The 20,825-nt window shown below is 34.5% G+C and overlaps 1 protein-coding gene across 1 annotated transcript in view; it reads left to right on the top strand.

Moving 5' to 3' along the window:
• The window catches only part of COG6 (component of oligomeric golgi complex 6), a 144,265-nt gene that overhangs the window by 97,427 nt on the left and 26,013 nt on the right, over nucleotides 1–20,825 (top strand). Inside the window, exons 14-17 of the mRNA XM_020969969.2 lie at nucleotides 10,925–11,056; nucleotides 11,429–11,596; nucleotides 14,217–14,324; nucleotides 18,801–18,854. Coding sequence (XP_020825628.1) covers nucleotides 10,925–11,056; nucleotides 11,429–11,596; nucleotides 14,217–14,324; nucleotides 18,801–18,854 — 462 coding nt within the window. The remainder of the gene's footprint in view (nucleotides 1–10,924; nucleotides 11,057–11,428; nucleotides 11,597–14,216; nucleotides 14,325–18,800; nucleotides 18,855–20,825) is intronic.

Raw genomic sequence — 20,825 nt, 5'->3', positions numbered from 1 at the left:
TATTTGTGTCTAGCTCTGAACACAGTGCTTGGCATAAATGCTTTTTCATTCATTCATTCATGATAAACTCTGTAGGATTGTCCATCTTACTTGAACGTCACAGACTGAACAATAGGTGTTCTTCATTTTGTTTTTCCTTTGTGGTTGGTTGGGTCAAACTCTTTTCAGTCAATCAATCAATCAATAAGCATTTGCTAAGTATCTCCTATGTTCCAGGTACTTTGTGCCGGTGGGGCTACAAAAATGAACTAGAAATACAAAAGTGAATCGATTATTGCCTTTAAAAAGACATTATAAATAGAGGATTACAGCACATGTTGAAGCCACAGAAAGGTGTTTTGGCCTATGTAGTTGCAGGGACTGATTATAAATGTAGGCAGTAGATTTTTATGTGCTTTCTAGTAGCAGTGGTAGTGTTGATCTGACCATTGTTACTACACATGGAAAGTGATGCCTACACTAGGTAGTCCTTAGTGTCTGAATGATGACTGGATGGGAGGTGATTCAGGGTTAGAGGATGCTAGGGTTTACTCGTACTAGAGCAGAGTCCTGAAGCTGAGCCAGCTCACACACCGAAGTGGTAATGTATTATCTCTTGAGATGTAAGTGCTGCAGTGATGCTGTTCCTGGTAAAGAAAAGAAGGATTGGGGTAGGCAGATGATCAGCTGCTCTTACTGTGTAGTTCCTGGATGGCTAGATACAACATGAAGCATGGTCTGAAGCCAGCCATTTGAACGTTTTGAATCTTACCTAGAGATCTGAGAAGTGTTCTGGGACACAATGAACACCACAAACTGGAACATCTGGAGGATCTCACTAGCTATAAATCCCATAGTCTAAGTCTAGCTTAGACTGGTCCACTGATTCATGCTCAGAATCAGAACAAAAGGAGACACTTAATAGTCTTATCTAAAACTTTAAAAGAAGTTTAACAGTTTCATGGAAAGGATGCTCATCAAGGTTATAATATTGGTTTATGCAGATATGCCCCCCGTCCCGTATGTAAATTTGTCTAGTCAGCAGGGTGTGTTGGGTCAGGTGGGTCAACTGGGTTACCAAGTCAGGTCACTTCCAAGTCGGACATCTGCCAACTCTGAGGGGCACTGTATAATCATGAACTGACTTTGGCAACTGGAAAGTCAAATCAGTAACTAAAGCCTTAGCCCCCTGCACCATTCAAGTCTTGAGGATAGCCTTCTAGCCTTTTAAGGAAACTTGGCTCAAACTTCATGGCAAGACTTTAGGAGAAATTATCACAGCCAACACTTCAGGACTCTAGTAGGTGTTGTTCCTGCGTATTATGGAATCCATTCTTGAATCTCCTCAGTAACAGTGACAGATACCCTTGGTGAGCATATGTATGTCTCCATGTCTTATAACTTAGTTAATATAATATCAGACAAAATTATCTCTGTTGCAGTACCTTTGAAGGCATCTCAGTTAATTTTGATGTATTCATAGGAGACATCTTTTTGAAGGAGAGTTTTTAAAGTGATATTTTGCTCTACTGAATCAAATGCCTTTTTATAGTCAACAAAAGGCACAGAGGTATTACATCTTTAAACCAATTTTGTGATAAATAAGATGTGGTCTCTTATCAAATATTGCTTGTAAAATTTCACCTGTTCTCTTAATCAGATATATCCTTTGTGTATATAGCTTATTCTCATAAAAATTATATATAGATGGGAAATTAGCATATGATTTAGTAATTACTGATATTCTTTTGGCTGCCTTTTTAAAAAAATATTAAGGTCTGAGATGTGTTTTCCATGCCTTTTAGTATTTTTGGATGCCTCAAGAATTGACCTTTCTATACTCTCACAATTCCAGCACCTCTAACACAGATTTCCTCTATGCATTCTTTTCCCATCTTTGTCCTTTTTAACACTAAATCTTAGACTAATGTTGGAGTCCAAATGTGATAACTCTGCTCTTCTTGATGTTTTTTCAAGTTTGTTATAAAATCTTTGCATATCTTTTCCATCTTCCATTTGTTGTCATCCTTCTACTTTCGTCCTTAAATGCTATTGAGATAAGTATTTATTTGGGGCTCTTACCACATTTCAACCAAAAGTTTTGCTTGTCACTATTCTCCATTTTAGGAGACAATATTGTTCATAACTTTCCACCTTCCTTTTCTGTAAGATTTTACAAGTATGTATCATAAACTGGTTTTGGCCAGGGATGGCTGGCATAGCTCTCCACTTAGCAAGTAAGTCAGGTATTTGCTAACAAAAGCCTTTTTATGTCTTTAGGTCTTGGATTTATTAATTTACTTCAGTTAAATTCTCCATGAAATTGTAAAAAATTGGTACATGTCTCATTTTTGGCATTAATAGCTTGTTTTATTAGGTCAGGTCAGAGTTGTTTTAATCTTTTTTTTTTCCTCCATTTTCATTCTTCTAGCTTTGTATTAATTTTGATCCTCTACCAAGTCAGGGGTCTACACAGACTGCTGGCTAATTCAGGAATGACTCCTACATCATTTCCTCTCTGTTGGAATATCATTTAATTTTTTGTGATATTCAATTTTCACAATATATAGTGCCACAATTCTTGTCTTAATGGAAATATTCATAATGTGTAGGTGGAAAGTGTTTGTGCAGTCAATAAGTCTTTGGCCTCTCATTCCTTTTTCTACATTTCCATCATTTTCCCCCCTGTTCCTTTGAAACAGATGTTAGTGCATAAGCTACAATTATTTTAATAGTCTTTTTGCAAATACTTATCATGAGCACTGCAATACCAGATGACCAAATGTCTCAGGAAATGATGAAACAATGTTTCTTGCTGCTTTCTGAACAGATGAGAAAAGCCACATAGTCAGCTCCTTTAGCCTCTTCAAGGAGAATTTATGAGTGATCTCTCCATTTAGTCTCTGCTTCCTTCTAGTTTCACTTATAATGCAAATGCCAAGATTAACATGGTGCAGTTCCTTCAGTGCTGTGTCCATTTGTTGTGTGGACGGTGGACAAAGATCTCATATCTAGATTATCAGTAGCTAAATTAATGTTAGGTGGTTAAAAACTATGATTCTTACTACCCTTTGCTATTTGTTGAACATAATTTTACCTTTGTGTGTTATGTAGACCTACCTCTCAAATAATGGGGACATCTGACTAATCTGCAAGGTAAACCAAAAAAAAGGAATGAAGGATATATTTGTTTTAATGTGGAAGAAAAAGCAGGGATAACGTGTTTCCTACTTTTATTAAAGTTTTCTCATAAACTTACCATACCTTGTGCTAATTTTAACACTCTACTAAATTTGGAGGGAAGAAAAACAGGCATTTATGTCTTTTTCCTTTCACATATGGTAATAATCTTAAGTGAATCAAGACTTTCATTTAGCTTTAACTTTTCATATAATTTTTCAGTAAAGTTCAGTCTTTTGCATTTTATCAGGCAACTGCTACAAAAATGTGGTACTATAAATTCAGAATTATTATTTTGCTCTTAAATCAAATGGAATATAATTCTTTACAAGCCCTTGCCCAAAGTCAGGCATTTGGATAATTTCCAAACATAGTAAAGGAAGGACTAACTATCCTTCAACTGTTTTTAATAGTTGACAGATAGTAAAAAGACAGTAAATAGTAAATTTAAGCGTTTAATAGGAGAGACCTATATGGTATTTGAAGATTTTATCCTATTCAGAAATATCCAACTTAACATGTTCTTTTATAAAAGCCTATTTGTCGATTTGTTTATGGGTATATAAGCTTTACTACTAAGATGAGTAATATTTAATGTTGCTGGCGTTTTAACAAATGTAATATACTATTACCATCTCTACTATTTATAAACAAAATGATCATGTATTCATTAATCCATGCATTAACTTTATGAAGTATATGTTTAGAATTCATTGACCATTTTACAAGTGAAAAAACTGGGCCACAAAATGTTTTTTTTAATAACATTCGAATCTCTATTTTTAAAATACTGTGTGGTGTTATATCCCTGAAAACAGTATTCAGAAGTGTTTCCCCTCAGTCCTATTATATTGAGAGATCTCAGGAGAGGTTTTTGGGCTTTCTGGAGGGAAAGAATTGTAAAGATACCAGAAGTACACAAACCAAATGTTAGCTACTTCTGTATTCACCTCCTGCTGCTAATTTTAGTGCTTCTCTCTTAAATTTCTTTTTCTTCTTGTTTACCTTTATAAAGGCTTCCCTAGCTCCATAGCGCTGTCTGTGGCAGTTTTCTGTGCATTAGTTGTAAGCTCCTCATATTGATTTGTTAATTAAGACTAATACCCATTTAGATTATTATTTAGATTATCTGAGTATATAATTTATTATTTTGTATATATTGTTATTTGTATTATTTTAGTGTATAATTAAATGACTAAATAAAAAGTTGAATGTGAAATTTCAGTTTTGTTTGTGTGTGAATTTAATGTCATACACTCATCTTTTTTAATTTAGAACATTTTTATTAAAAAAATCAGAAAAATATTTTGGCTATAGAATGTAATTTTAATTAATCGTTTCCCTGGGCAGAATCATCTGTTACAGATGATATGAAATGCTTAAAAACTATTCGTTTGGAACTGAAAACAGATCCTGGAATCTAAACGGCAATTTATTTAAAGTGCTTCTCAATTTGTTTAGTTGCTACTCACAGCTGCCAAATTCCAGAGGATTAAGAAAATCATTCCTGGCTATTCACTGTTAATTTTAAATGGGCCTCTTTTACTGTAAATAGTAATGTTAAATTACAAATGTACTCTTACTGTTTAGTAAGGGAAAATTTAGTAAAAGATTGCCTGGCTTAAAATGAGATGATATAATGTCTATTGTGGTTTGTTTACAAAATCTGTACTTTGCTAAATTTGAAGTTATGATTGGATTAACTGTACATGAAAGAGTACATCTAGCTAGTACTTGCTCCTGAATATTCAAGCACCTTATATCCCATTGTTAACTAAAAGGAACATCTTTAATTAAACTCCTGAATCATTTTTCCTAATGGATGTTTTCTAAGTCTGTGCTCAAATACAAAATTTAAAGCGTGGATTTACTAGCCCATAGTCTTTTTCTTAGAATGAATAGAGTAGATCAGCTTCTCCTATCCATTTTACTTCACCCATTGAGAAGCAAATGCTCCTCTAAATGAGTGAAATTGTAAAACAAAATCCATACCAGAAAAGGAAAAACAGAGCCCAAATATAAAACTTGCATATCCAAATGAGATTTTTTTGAAGCATCTGTATTTCAGACTAATTGATAGTAGATTAAAAATAATGAGATTGAGGCTAAAGACAATGTTTATTAATTATCATTCCAACCAAAAGATTTTAATTCTGCAAACATAAGTCCTGTCAAATCTATTGCGAAATATGGGTGAGTAGCGATTTGCTAATGATATGGAAACTGAGTACTTTTACCCAGTTTGCTTCTTGGTAAAATGTCATTTTATCCTCCTCCCTCAAAACAAAAGAAAAGCAGGTTGGGAGCCATGAGGATAATAGAAAAATGTTTTAGATAAATATGATGGGAACTTATCACATCCCAGCTAGAATCTTTTCAGTTTTATCTTTAACCTGGTACTTGAGGTCCATTTCAATCTCTCTAAACTCACTGTTGCTCCATGAGGGCGATGAAACTCTCTTTCACAAAAGCCACACAGTAGGTGTTCATTGTTTGTTGCATTGCATCGAACCTGACATAAACTTAGGTTTCTACCTGCTCTCATATTACTCTATTCCCTTTCATGTACTCTATGCCCATAGCCAGATGATTAACTAACTGTAACCTCTTTTGAGATATACTCTGCTTTCCCCTAATCAACTCTGATTTTTAAGGTCCTGTCCATCTGGCCAGACTAATATAAAATACTACTTTCCTGATTTTTGTCCCCCAGAATTACTCTCTCCTAAACTGTCACAGCACTCTGTATCTTCCTTATACCCCCTATCTCATTCTCCTTTGCCACGTTGGCTTGTAAGGTTTGTGGAAGGCAGGGTCAGTGTCCTTTTTACCTTTGTCTTCCCCATAGCAGCTGATACAGTGTTTTGAATATAATGTGCAATCCATAAATATTTTTACATAGAAATGAAATGAACAAAGCATAACAAATAAATGGTACATTAATTGAATGAAGCAGAAAGATACAGTGAAAAGGGATAGCAATTTGAAGTAAATATTATTCAGTATTTATTAATATCACAGTATAGAGCAGTATATATAAAATGAAAGGCAAGTGGCTTATTAGGAGAATTATTATACTGTGAATAGGCTATTCTCAGTTGAATTGAACCCATTTGCAGGATGTTTTTACTTTAATTTGAAAAAATAATAGATTACAGTAACATTTTCATTTCTAACATATACCTAGCTTATGTCCACACTAGTTTCAAATTCTTTACCGACTTTTTTTTTGTTTCTTCAGATTTTGATATTCTTGTTTTCCAAATTATCTGCATCTTTTTTTCCCATTTCTTGCAAATGACTTTACTTCCTCTTAAAAATGCTAGCCTTATTAAGTATCAAGAAAATGTACTTTATTACAGGCAACCAATTCTAGATCTCACTAGCGAAAAACAGAAGAGGTGCTTTTGATACAGATTTTTTAATTGGGTTGGAAAAGTGCCAAAAAGAATAGCCTTTAAAAAATGAAAATTGTGACAAAAAATATGATTCCTTCTTGTAAGGCATATTCTTCTACTTCATGTGTTTATTAAAATTTTCACACAAATACAAAATTCCCCATTTGATAGCAGTGCTCTATGTTAAGACCCAGTAATTACCTGATCATCCATCTCATGGATTCAAGACACCCAAATGTACAAAGTCCTGAGCAAAAAGCCCTAAGTAAATGTTAATCTTTTTACTTTATGATTCTAGACTGGTTGAGGAAAGTTGAGTTAACTGGCCCAATATATTTACAAAATGAGCCATGGGTGAGCCAGACTCTTCTCCTTTTCTCCTTTCTTTTTTCTCTTCAACCAATAACAGTATTCAGAGATGCTAAAATATAACTCTGGGTATAAAGGAACAACATCTTTTTTCCCCACCTACCAGTGCCTCATAGACAAGGAGAAGCAAGGACAAGCAGTGAAAACTCATCCATACTTATTGGAAATAGGGCTTTTCATATACAGAAAGGGGAACCTGGAAAGCCATCTTTGTTGCTGTTTCTACACACACACACACACACACACAACCAGTATAGGTCCACTTTAAGATAGAGGTTTGAAAACTCTGTTATTTACCATCTTTAACTCTTCTAAGGTCTCAGTCACATATTCATAGCATTGATTTTTGTGGCAGCAGAGTACTTGATACAGAATAGGGGCCCACTGGTTGGAAAACAGTTAAATTATGCTATTGGAATGTGCAATGGAATGTTCAAATGTGGGACAATTTATATGAAGTGATTTAGGGAGAAGTAAGCAGAACGAGGGAAATGATATGTTTTATGTATACAACTATATAAACAGAACATTAGAACAAAACTGAACTTGGTGTTATTATAATGGCCAGCTTTTGCCCTAGAGAAGGGATGGAGAAAATGTAATTCCCTTCTTTGGTTGGAATGGTGGGCTATAGATGTGGAATGTTCCATATGATGTTAAGCTGACTGATAATATTAGTTTTGCTTAACTATTTTTTTCCCTTTGTTACAATGGTAGGATCACTGAGAGGAAGCATGAGGGGAGAGGTATATCTAGAAATGACTAATGTAAAGCCAAAAGGCATAAATAGAACTTTAAAAAAATTCACTAGGTAACCCTACTCCCTATGATAATGCATCTGAGTAGGAAACTTCTAAAGGCTGGCCTCTATGCACATGGAAGTAATAGTAGGAGAACAGGGAAAGTTGTTTATTTATTATAATTATTATTGTCCTTAAAAGCACACTATATCCTCTCTTTTCTATATATCTTCCCTCTCCAACTCAAAAAAACAACAACAACTAATTTGGTTGATGAGTTTTCTGTGTATCCATGCTGAGTTCTTTAGTCATCCACATTCCTTTCCTTCTTGTTGGAATTGAATTTTAAGGTTTACAAAGCACTTTCTTCAAAATGCCTCTGTGAGGTAGATTTTCAAAGTATTAGTATCCCTATTTTACAGGTGTCAAAACCAAGTGTCTGAATGGGAAAGTGAATTGTAAAGGGTCTCTACCCTAATGTGTCAGAGCCAGTGTAGAGTGAGTTCTGAGTGTAAGCCTCTTAACACTAATGTTGTTATTCAGTTGTTGAGTTGTGTCTGACTCTTCCTGACCCATAGCACATGGACCATAGCGTGCCAGTCCCTTCTCTCCTCCACTAATGGGTTGAACACCTTCTGACCTGAGAGATTCATCTTCCAATGTCATATCTTTTATCATTTTAATAATGTCAATGGGTTTTTCTTCATAAAGATACTGGAGTGGTTTGCCATTTCCTTCTCCAGTGGATCATCTTCTGTCAGAACTCCCTCCATGGCATAGCTCATAGGTTCACTGAGCCACGTAAGCCCCTCTACCACAACAAGGCAGTGATCCAGTAAGGGAATTCCACTATGCCATGCATCAAAGAGCTAGTTCCAATACCACCTCCCTGATTCCTCATTCATTAATTCAGCTAATACTTATTAATATCCTATGTTGTACAGAGCACTATGATATTGCAGTTACAGTAATAACATTTATGTAGTCCTTTAATGTTTTACAAATATTATCTTATTTGATCATCCCACAGTTGTTGGGAGGCAGGTGCTATTATTACCCCATTTTACAAACGAGGAAACTTGGGATCATAGAGTTAGTAGGTATCTGAGGTTGGATTTGAATTTAGGTCTTCTTGACTGTGGGTCCAGAGCTCTATCCACTGAACCAGTTGCAAAGTAAGAGTTTAGAAAAGACTGTGTCCTAATATTAAACTGTATAACAGAGTGAGAAAACGCAGATACTGTTACCTGTAATATAAAATGGTACATGATAAATGCATATAACTATAGAAGTAATCTTTAGCGTGACAGTTTATTGGATGAGCTGCATTCAAGTAGTAATTATCTTCTAGATCATTTACACAATGTTTTACTCTGGTAAGACTTTTAACATGTTTTTATTTTAAGTCAAGTAATAAAATAAAACTCCATTCTACTTTTCTTCTACCACTCTACAAAATTTCTATGATTGTTCTCTTTTGGTTAATAACAGAAAATTTGGGCATAAATGGAGAAATGGAGACATTCCCTGAGCTTTTTATTTCTAAGTACCAGTATTTTACATCTTGTAACTTAGAAGATATGAAAATTACAGACTGAATTTTTGGTCTTAATTGCTGAAATTATGTAGTTATAACAAATTATAACTAACTACCTACCCATCTAGCCTCCTCAGCACTAATCTAGATGATAAGCTTTCATTTATCAAAAGTAGTGGAGAACCAGGACTAGCTGTGTGTGTGTGTGTGTGTGTGTGTGTGTGTGTGTGTGTGTGTGTGTGTATGTTAGTATATACGTTGTCATATAAAAGCTATATTTTAAATCTGCCTACCATCTCATGCCAGGGACTAACATTACTTGTGAATAAATTTCTTTGTAGAGATCACCTGTGTATCACTTTTTTAATACCCAAATTACAGCATTAACTTGGATTCTTTTGGGGGTTCTTGATATGCCTAATCTTTTAAAATATGTACTCCTACACTACCAGGAACAAGGTTGTCAACTAGTCTATGGACTCATCTAAGACATCAATTTTAATTAGTTCTAAGGTCTGGATTCTGTTACACTGATGACACTGTACAATTAATATTCATGTTTTTAATATATTCTTATTTCCTCCACAAAAGGCTTAGGACATCCTCACATCCTGCCAGCTAGCAAATGCCTATATACGATGAACATGGTTTGCATTTACATCTAATTGTATACTCCTAGCCCATGTCTTATGTTCTAGGATCAGTCTCATAGACCCTGTAATCTGTGAATGTGTGTGTTGGGAGAAAGTGGGGATGGGAGTATGTCTTAGCTTGATAGGCACTGATTGGCTTTTGCACTTGGCTCTCCCACCTACCCGGTGACCTGCTGTGTGTTTCCTTATGTTTTGTGCGGAAAGAAAAAAAGAGCATACCATTTCATTTCCCACTAAAACAGAAATAAAATGTTAGTCTGCAGTTCATAGAAATTGTTTTTCGTCTTCATATCTTTATTTTCTGGAACTCAGTGTGTTTTTTTATTCTTTAACAAATATACTAAGCAATAAAAATCGTCATTGCTTTTAATTTAATTCAAAATATTTTTACTGTGTCAATCTAATAGTACTCAAAGACTCAAATAGATCAGTGATCCCATCAAGTTGGGAGTTCCCTGCAGGGATGCAGATTGCAATTCATCCATTTTTGCCCATCCCATATGACTTTCATGTCTGTCTTTCTTCCTCTCAAGAATTCACCAAAGGGGTCCACCTAAAAATGGTGGAGGCCTTCCTCAATTTCTCGTGACATCACAAAGCTACCAGTAGAACACTAGTGTCTTCCATCTGTCATTCCTCACTCTTGCCATGTCACCAGTCCATCTTCTCTTTCTGGAACAGGACATTGTTTAATGTCCTTTAATGACTTCCTTTACTCCTTTCTCCTTCAGAGTTCCATGATGGTTATATGGCCTTATGAATAGACTAAGCCTATTTTCTGAGCACAAGTCTAACCAACCATGGAAAGGCATATCACCAGTAGGCTGGCTGATAATGAAACTTTTTTCACCATGGTAACCTATAAAAGAAAGATATCTAAAAGTTGGCATTTTAACTGTTGGAAATTTCAGACCAAAATATATAGGTTTGGTAAAATTTTGGATAAATAATAAAATTGATGTTAAGATATCAGATCTTTGTGCATTTTTATCATGAACTAACATTTTTTTTTTGTTCATTAACATTTACTGAGTAAATATAAATAATGATGAGCGATTTATATTCCAGGTTGAACTCCCACCACCCGATCTTGGACCAAGCTCTGCACTAAGCCAGACACTTGCATTGCTGCGTGAAGTTTTGGCATCTCACGACTCTTCAGTTGTGCCATTAGATGCTCGTCAAGCAGATTTTGTGCAGGTGTGTTGCCAATCTTTTTTATTTTTTAATTTTGCACTTCCATTATATGTTCTATTTAAGATCTAATGGCATGTATATAATAAAAACTTTTTAACAGCCCTTTCTCTCACTTGGTTTTCTTTAAAATAAGTCAATTTATCATCATTAAAAAGGTAAGTTTGTTCAATAACCATGCAGCTATTTAACTTTTAAAAATATTAAGCTTTATAGATCATGCCTTTGGAAGTTTTCCTTGCAAATTTATATAATCTGCCTTCTTTCTTCTGCTTATTGATACCGAAGTACTGTCCCTGTATTTCCACAACCTAGGAGCATAGAAACTTGCTTGTGAACTAAATAATGTACAAATTATATTTCCTTTTCAATTTTTAGGTTTTATCATGTGTTTTGGATCCTTTACTTCAAATGTGTACTGTGTCTGCAAGTAATTTAGGCACAGCTGACATGGCTACTTTTATGGTCAACTCCTTGTATATGATGAAGACAACACTAGCACTCTTTGAATTTACCGATAAACGCCTAGAAATGCTGCAATTTCAGGTAAAGTTAATGTTAACATTACTTCTTAGTGTAATGGAATTTTTTTCTCCCAGTTAAGGGTTTTTACATACTTTCAAGCTAATAAACCTTGTGTCTGACACAAGCATAGAGTGGATTAAAAAAGTATTTTCTACATTTGATCAGAATATTACTATGGAAGATGGAACAGAACTTCTCTGATTGCACAGAGGTAATCAGTATGTAGATTTCATTCTCAAACTGTAAATAATGTGATATACTTCTTAAAATCTGGAGCTAGTACAGGAGGTGTTAGAGAGAGCAGATATATTTTTATCTAAGTGTCAACTAGTGTTAGGCAAAACATTAGAAATTATTATACCGTTCACACTAGTTCTACAAACCAAATGGTTATCACTTAAGCTTCTCTATGGTGCTTAAAGTAAATGAAATCATAAAATGTACTGTTATAAAAGCGTTAATTAGAAATAGTGATTTTTTGATGGTAGTTAATACATTTTTAAAGAGTTGACAATGCCATAAATTGTCATACATATTTAAATGATTTAAGGGGTAAGAATTAATTAGAGTTTATTTTGTTTTTTCTTGATTACTTTTAAGTATTTTATCCTTTTAGATTTGATAGTCCTTAACATTTTTCACTGTTAATTTTCTTTTAAATTTCATTTTTGTTTAATTTTTTTTAACCATTAAGGCACTTTATGTGTATATGTACTAATATGAGTAGAAATCTTCAAATAAGACAGGTATATCCAAACATGAATGCCAGATTTTAAAATATAGATTTAGTAAAGGATGCTCTTGCTTTTATTCTTTCTCAAACATCTTACTCTGATGTACTCTAACATCAGACATATGTTGTTTGTGGTTTGATCATAAACTCATGACAGCTTAGAATTGAAAGGGACATTAGAGATCGCCCAATCCACTCTCCTGTCTGATGCACAGAATCATGTGAGAAGTGACCATCTAGCTTCTATCTAGGCATACTTTTGATACATCCCTTTCCTTTGTTGAAATTTTCTATTAGAAAGCTTATATCACGTCTGAATTTGTTCTTGTCATTTCTACGCACTGATCCTAGTTCTGAAGAGGCTGAACTCTTCTTCCACATGACATCCCTTTGCATATTTAAATACTGCTATTATGCTCTATCCTAAGGTTTCTTTTGTCAAGAGTTAAATACCTCTAGTTCCTTCAGCTGATCTTTGTATTTTATTTTTCTTTGTTTGCTTTATCTTAACTAGCAAGAAAGAGTCCAACTCTAACCACCACAGGCTATTGCCTGCTTTTAAAAGAGAAGGACAAATAGCCTGTTCCTCATATCTAGACATAGCCATTGTCCAATATAACCTTTGGTCCTTTATCATTTCATTAATTTATTTTCCTTCCTTCAACAGGAATTCAGCCAAAAATTATTAAGTACTATTGGGTGCAAGGAAGGCTCTATGAGAACAAAGATGGAATAAGACTCACAACTCCCTCAAAAAGCTTTTCCAGTTTAATGGGGGAATAAAACTCATATACAAATAGCTTCCATACAATACAAAATGGGATAAGTACAAAGGAAAGTATCATCACCCTGCTAGGAGGGATTTCACAAAGGAACATTCTCACTTTCAGCTCATAGCTTCTATCAGAATTTAACTAGGAAGGCTAACAAAAGCTTTTTTAAATGGTGATGTTTAAGTTGTACCTTGAGGGAAAGGAGGAATTCAGTAGTCAGATACACTGAAAAGTCCATTCCAGTCATGTAACAAGGCATCATAAAAGACATTAAAAGGAAAAAATGAGGATAAGGATAGTGAGTCATCTTGTTTAGCTGAAATATAGAGTATGTGACAAAAGTAGTGTGAGATAAGTCTGTAAAGGTAAATTAGAACTAGATATTGAAAGGCTTTGAATGCTAAAATAAAGAATTTATCATTCAGGAGGCAGTCAGAAGCTGCAAGTATTTTTTAGCAGAGGAGTGATGTTGTCAGAACCATGCCTTAAGAAGTTTCCTCAGAGTAAAGGATCAATTGAAGATGGAAGAGATGGTAGACATGAAGATCATTTAGGAGATTGTTACAGTATTCTGGGCCACCAGTGATGAGAGCCTAAACCAAGGTAGTTGTACTGGAAATAGAAGGGAGGAGACATATGGGAGAGATCTAGGGTTGGAAGCAATTGATAATTATTTGTCTGTAACATTTGAGGAGGGGGAAAGGAGTCAGATAATGCTAAAGATAATGCCTGGGTGATTAGGATTGTAGTTCCATCAATTGGAGTAGAGAAATTATGAGAAGGGACAGGTTTTATGAAGAAATATTGGTTCATATGGGAAACACGAGCTGTCCACAAGTAGCATGAACAATCCTTTGTTGAGTTTGAGAGGTCAAAGAACATCCACTTGGAGAAATCCAACAAGGTGATCATCTCTGCAGAGTGCCCAGCCAAGACCTTCCTCTGGCACACAAATTTCCACCACCTTTCAGTGTAAGAATATTTCTGTCTGTACTGGACGAATCAACTGACTTTTCTTTTGCCTGTTTTCATCCTGTAGACACATCAGTGACAACTGGGGATTGAATCACAGTCGAGAAAAGTACCATCAAACCCCTTTCTCCTTTAAAATAATGTCTTCTTTATTCTATTTCAGATTGAAGCACATTTAGATACACTTATAAATGAGCAGGCATCTTATGTATTAACCAGAGCAGGTTTGAGTTATATCTACAACACTGTGCAGCAACATAAACCAGAACAGGTAAGAACATAGTTGTTAAACAGCCACGTATTTTGTTGAAGGCAGTGGGTCACTGAGTCTCATAATTGTAGAGATTTTTTATTCTTTCATTTTAGAGATGTAGAAAATAAGGCTTGGATACATTAAATGCAATTTGCTCTGTACCCTGTAGTGTCCCCATGAAATGGGTCTGGTAATAAGATAGTCAGCTGGAATTTCTCTATCATACTCTAGAAATTTCTTGTTTAAAAATCTGGAAGCAAAGAAGAATTAAAGTGTAGTAGAGTAGATAAAGAATTGGAATAGGGGTTAGAAGATCTGGATTCTAGACTTGGATCTCCAGCTTACTGCTAGTTGTATGACCTTTGCAATTCACATGTGGGAAGCAGTAAGTAAAAGTAAAAGGTAAGAGGGGACTCCATTATAAAGGGCTTTAAAATGCCAAACAAAGGATTTATATTTGTATGAGGAGGTAATAGGGAGCTGCTTGAGTTTATTGAGTGGGTTGAGAAAGGGGAGGGGAGTGGAGGGTGTTGCGGGAGGGAAGCATGGTCAGACTTGCACATTAGGAAGATGAGGATTTTGACACCTGAGTAGAGAATTGACTGGACAGGAGGTTATTGCAATAGTCCAGCCATGACATGATGAGGCCCTCCAACAGGGTTTAACTGTGTGAGTGGAGAAAAGGGGCCTTCAAAGAGAGATGTTGGGAAGGAAAAACAGACAATACAGAAACAGATTGGGTAAGTGGAGTTTGTAAGAGAGTAGAAGAATATGACACAAAGGTTGTGAGATGGTTGACTAGAAGGATAGTCATGCCCTGAGCAATAATAGGGAAGTTGGGGAAAGGGAATGATTTAGGGAAAGACTATGAGGTCTGTATTGGACATGTTGAGTTTGCGTTTGCCTGTAAAAAAGCCAATTTGAGATAAACAAGAATCACTAAGATGAGAGCTCAGGAGAGATCTATATTAATATCTAAATCTTCGAATTATCTACATAGAAATCATAACTGAATCCTTTGGAACTGATGAGGCGAACAAAGCATATAGTGTAGAGGGAGAAAGAAAGAGGACCTAAGCAGTATATCAGAGTGAATAGAAGTCTGTGCTTGAAGACACCTGGGTGGAAATTCCACCTCTGCCAATTACCGACTCTATGATCATGGGCCATTTAATCTATATGAACTTAATTTCCTCATCTATAAAATAGATCTTATAATATCCCTGTAACCTAATTCAAAAGTTCTTGTGAGGCAACAGTAAATTGTGTCTATAAAGTGCTTTTCAAACTGTAATGCGTCACACAGATGTCAACAGCAGCAGCAGCAGTTGTTGTTGCTGTTGTCAATACACCCTGCCTGAGTACCTGGAAACAAGAATAATGTATAACCTCTGTATCCCTCAGACTCATAATCTAATGGGTTTGATTTTTATTTAGTATAGGACTTCATCTGACTCAATTAACTAGTGACATAAACTATAAGAAAAAAAGTGAGTCAGCCAATTCATAAGAATTATATAGAATATCTACTATATGTTAGACTTGTTGCATGATATTAACATCTTCCTCACCAAAAGTTTGCATCCTTTCCATTGGATTTTTTTTCCTATAGAAACAATTCTGTAATGCAAATGAATAAAAAAATAGAATTTGTTATATAAAATTTTGTTTTTTCCAGAAAAGTTTTTAAGACTATATTAAGTTTACAAATCAAGTAAAGTTTGTTGAAATTTGCATTATTTAAGTCTTTAAAATACATGATTAACATCACCTGCACTGGGAGATTTGAAGGTCTTGTGAATTCTGAATTTTGTGGCGTTATGAAACACTTTTTTTCTTAGCTTTATTGATCCTTACATCTGTTTTGTTTTTTGTATACTCTCTTTCTGGTGATAAATATGAGCTTTTCTTCAGTTTTTCATAGAGTATGCAAAAATTTCTAATCTTTTCTTAAAAATGGATGTGCAGCAGTAGAGCACAAACAGATTAATTCTGTGAGGATCTAGTTTTTTATTTTAGATGCAGAAAGCTTTTAACGTAGACTCTTTGCTAGTCTCATATAGGATGTTTCAGTGAAAGAGCACTCTTTAGAGACAGGCCCTGGATTCAGATTCCCAGTTCTGCTACTTACTTCCTGTCTGTTGTTGGGCAGGTGACTTCCCTTCTCACCCTTGAAATTAGGGGGTTGAATCAATGAACTCTAAAGTCTTTTTCAGCTTTAATTCTGTGATTCTATGATCCTCATTCTCTGAACTCATATCACTTATAATCTGTATGGTGCAATTTAGCATTTAATTACATATTGCTGTACATTGTTCACTTTGCTTTAGGCTTGTTATTTTCTACTCAGCAAGAATATAAGGGCTTTGTAGATGGGGCCATGTCTTAGTAACTTTTCCTGTCTACCCTGGTGCTGAAAACATAGTACTCAGTAAATATTTTTTGGCTTATGATTTAATGATTGACAAATTTAAAATGATTGTTATTTTACTAAAGGTCCTAGTTCAGGGTTTCTTTAAATAGGATTTCCCCTAGTGCATTTTATTATTCATTTACAAATCATTAACTTCTTGACAGAGGTTGGGAACATAAAAATTTAATAAACCTAATTTAGTAAAGCTACAATAATTGAAAATCAGAAATAAAAACAACTCCAAAATAATGTAAATAGGAAAATGATAATGATTTACAAAACATATTTTAATTGCAACTTTTTAGGAACATACCTATTGAATTAAATGAGTTATATTTGTAACAGTCTTGAGTTACAGTTTAAACAAATGTACCTAAATGCTTTGTTTCTGAATAGTTTCTTCAAATTCTTTGTTCCCTTGAATTATTCATTTAAATCAATTTTTCATTATTTTAAACAAGTGGCATTTTATGACAGATAACATTTATATAATTAAATGTAACTCATGGGAGGTAGATTATTTGTCCTGTAACAGATAGTTTAGCTGATTAAATATAGTTATTCTAAGATATTAATTAAATAGATAAAGCATTTCTGTAATATAAATTATGCTTACTAACATATGACTTGCTTTAATAATTACCAAAAATACAAAATGAATGCAGGAATTTGAAAGATCAAAATATGCATGTATAAATGGAATTGTGTTTCTGGCACCTAACAAGCCTTTGCTTAAAATATGCTATTTCTTCTTTCTCATTTTATAGTTTTGCCATATTTAATGTTGAATTCAAATAAATTCCAGGAGTTATAACTCACATTCTATTTCAGGGATTCTTAACTTTTTTTGTGTCATGGACCCCTTTGGCAGCCTGGTGATGCCTGTGGAGCCCTTTTGAGAAGCATTTTTAAATGCACAAAATAAAATACAAAGGGATAAAAAAACCAGTTATTTTGAAATACAGTCTGTAGATAGGAGACTACAATTACCTGTGATCCACCATCAGGTCTAATAACTACAATAATTTTGAAGTAGCGATGAACATAAATGATATTTCACAACATTTACAATTGTGAAGTGATATGAAAACACCTGTGATTTCTGTTGTTGACAATCACCAGTATTGTGGCTTGTTGCCCACTTTCATGAGTGACAGAAATGCTAAATTTCAGTTAGAGGTTAGTGAAATCAGAAATGTAATTTGTTTCTCATCCAAGTTTATAGACCTTCTGAAATCTGTCTGTGGACCCTATGTTAAGAACCCCTGCTCCATACAAAAGGTGTCTAAATTCCCTAAGTTCAAAATTATATTCTTTGAACATGGGGCATTGTAGATGGCCTGCTTCCTGAATAAAGCCCAACCTACTCGCCCCAGATCCCAGCCGTGGTCTAAAACTATAAGGTACATGTGTCAAGGAGCTAAGGAAGTAATACATTCTAGATTTTGGGAGCCACTTGTACTTATGCATGGGAGGAAAGAGAAGGAATACTGAGTACAGGACCAGTTACCAGGCCAGTTTGATGAAACAAAGAGTGCAGGAAAGGAAGTAATATGAAATCAGACTGGCGAGGTAGGTAGGAGGGCTTTTAAGATTGGGCTGAGTAACTTGTAGTTTATTTTAGGGGCAATTGGGAGCCATTGCAGATCTTTGAGTAAATGGAGATGATATGGAAAAATCTATTATTTGTAATGCTTCTAATCATTTAAGCCTAGACAGAGTAATCTTCCTGGACATTTGAAAGTGGAGACCAGTCTGCAAATGGTGAAGTTTTACATGACACACACACACACATATTTGTTTTTGTTTTTAATAAGACCTGTGATTTCATTAACGTGAGAAACTCCTTGTGAAAAACTTCCCAAAGCAATGCATGGGAACTTCTCTTCAGCTTCTCTTCAATTTACAGTCTTATAGAGTTCCCTTGATCACCAGGAAGTTAAATGATTTTCCCAGAATCAAACATCTATTATGTGTCACAGGTAGGACTTGAACCCAGGTCCTCCTGGATTTCAGACCATTATTTCTTTATCCACTATACCATACTGCCTTACATACTGTCTTTGCTTGCTCTTTTTTAGGGTCCCTTAGCTAACTTGCCCAGCCTGGATTCAGTCTCACTGAAGGCAGCAATGGTAAGGAAATCGTAATTTCATATCAAAGCATTATTATTTGCGTTTCTTGAAGGCTTCTTTTTAAGGATGCCTTCCTTCTAGATACAGCTTGTCTCCTGTGATTTTTTTTGTCTGCCTGTAACATATAGCATTTATATTGGTCTAAGGACAGTATATAGCTGATATATCATTGACTCAGGCATTTTTATACCTTTATATACTACACACACGGAAACATATACATATTCTGCAGTGTTCTGATATAACCTAATACACCATATTTTTTATACAGTGTTATATTTCTAAATCCCCCAAACATAGCCCTAAAACAAAAATGAACGCCAACATACCAGTACTTAGAGATGAATACAGTACAGATATATACACTGACAGTTATAATAACATGCTTAAATAATTACATTTTGGTACATGTGTGCATACAATTATTCACAAATAAATATACATCTACATGTAGGCATGTAGCCATATTTACATGACCTCCCACATTTAGAATTTTAAGATAGAATTTAAATTTAAGCTATATATTTTAAAGGTTACCATCAATTATATTACTTCTATGTATCATAATTCATAAGAATTTTGAGATATTTACAAACTTTGTAACATTGGTCAACCGACTTTGGGGATTGGATATACTTAAGGCCAAAAGGGAAGTTGGTAATATAGAAGAAGGATTGACTTTGGAGTCAAAGGACCTGCAGTCAGGTCCTATCTCTGACATTGTCTATGAGTCCTTGGGCAAGTCACAACCTCATTTGACCTCAGTTTATTTATTGTTAAAATGAGGGTCTTAGACTATGTGACCTTGAAGCACTTTTTCAACTCTAAGTCTATGATTTTATGATCCATAAGACTTTGGTTTCCTTAGAAAGATATAATAAGATGGTAGTATAAAGGAGGGCAGGACCTTAAACTTTTGTTTCTTAAGCAGTCTATACAAAATTAAATGAAGGTGTTTATATATCTTTTCTATTTTCAAACAATTACAGCTAAACATTCATCTTTATGTAGTTTAGAAAAATTAAAATTGGTATTGGTAACTCAGTACTATTGAAAAAATTCAAATATGCTTCTATTATACCATTGATGTGGGTATATTCCTTCTACTTCTGCAGATTGCAACCCATCTACAACTGCCCATCCTATGTAGTTCTTATCACCCTTCCATACATTCCCTTGGGGCATTCTTCAAGTGTGCAAAGGGGGTCTTCTTTGTTTTAGCACATCATGAACATCAAATAAGATAGTATATGTAAAACATGACAAATATGTGGAAATATTCATAATCTCATACTTGTAATGTGTTGAAGCTACTTATTCTTGAGATTCCCTTGCTCTGTGCATGCTTTTTAATTTCAGTTTTCAGAGCCTATAGAGTTTCATGACTTGTAAAATATGATAGCACCGGAAGAATATTATAAAATATAAAGGTGCATACAAAATGATGAGTGGCGAGAACAAAATTTACTAATTCCAAAAAAACCCCTCCAATACTTATATTTAAAAGGAATAGCAAGATGTACATAAAAGGAACTAATATGTGCAACAAATGGCATAGCATCTAAATTCATACAAACGGTTAAAGCTAACTGTATTGGAAAAAAAGAGATAATTACACAATAATTGTAGCAAACCTTAATGTTTCTCAGAAATCAATAGATCTAAAAAGCTGCACCAAATAAGGTAGCTATAGAGCTGAACAAATTTTTGGACAATTAAGAGCTGAAAAAATGATAGAGCATTATTAAGCATTTACTATGTGCTATAGCGTCTTGTGAATGGCAACAGTAGAGAATAAGCCTATTTCTCAGTACTACATGACACCGTTACAAAAACAGAACATGTTTTAGACCTCTGTCCAGCTCTAAATGTTTGAGCCTATGAGGGCATGGGGAAATTGTATAAATAAATGCTTAAAAAATATTAATAGCTAACATTTATATGATAGCTACATTTATACAGCACTTTAAG

This window comes from Phascolarctos cinereus, unplaced genomic scaffold (assembly GCF_003287225.1).
Source record: "Phascolarctos cinereus isolate Bilbo 61053 unplaced genomic scaffold, phaCin_HiC Scaffold_726;HRSCAF=1367, whole genome shotgun sequence".
Taxonomy (NCBI): Eukaryota; Metazoa; Chordata; class Mammalia; order Diprotodontia; family Phascolarctidae; genus Phascolarctos; species Phascolarctos cinereus.
Note: the sequence above shows the minus strand (reverse complement) of the source record. Positions and strands in the feature narration are given on the sequence as shown.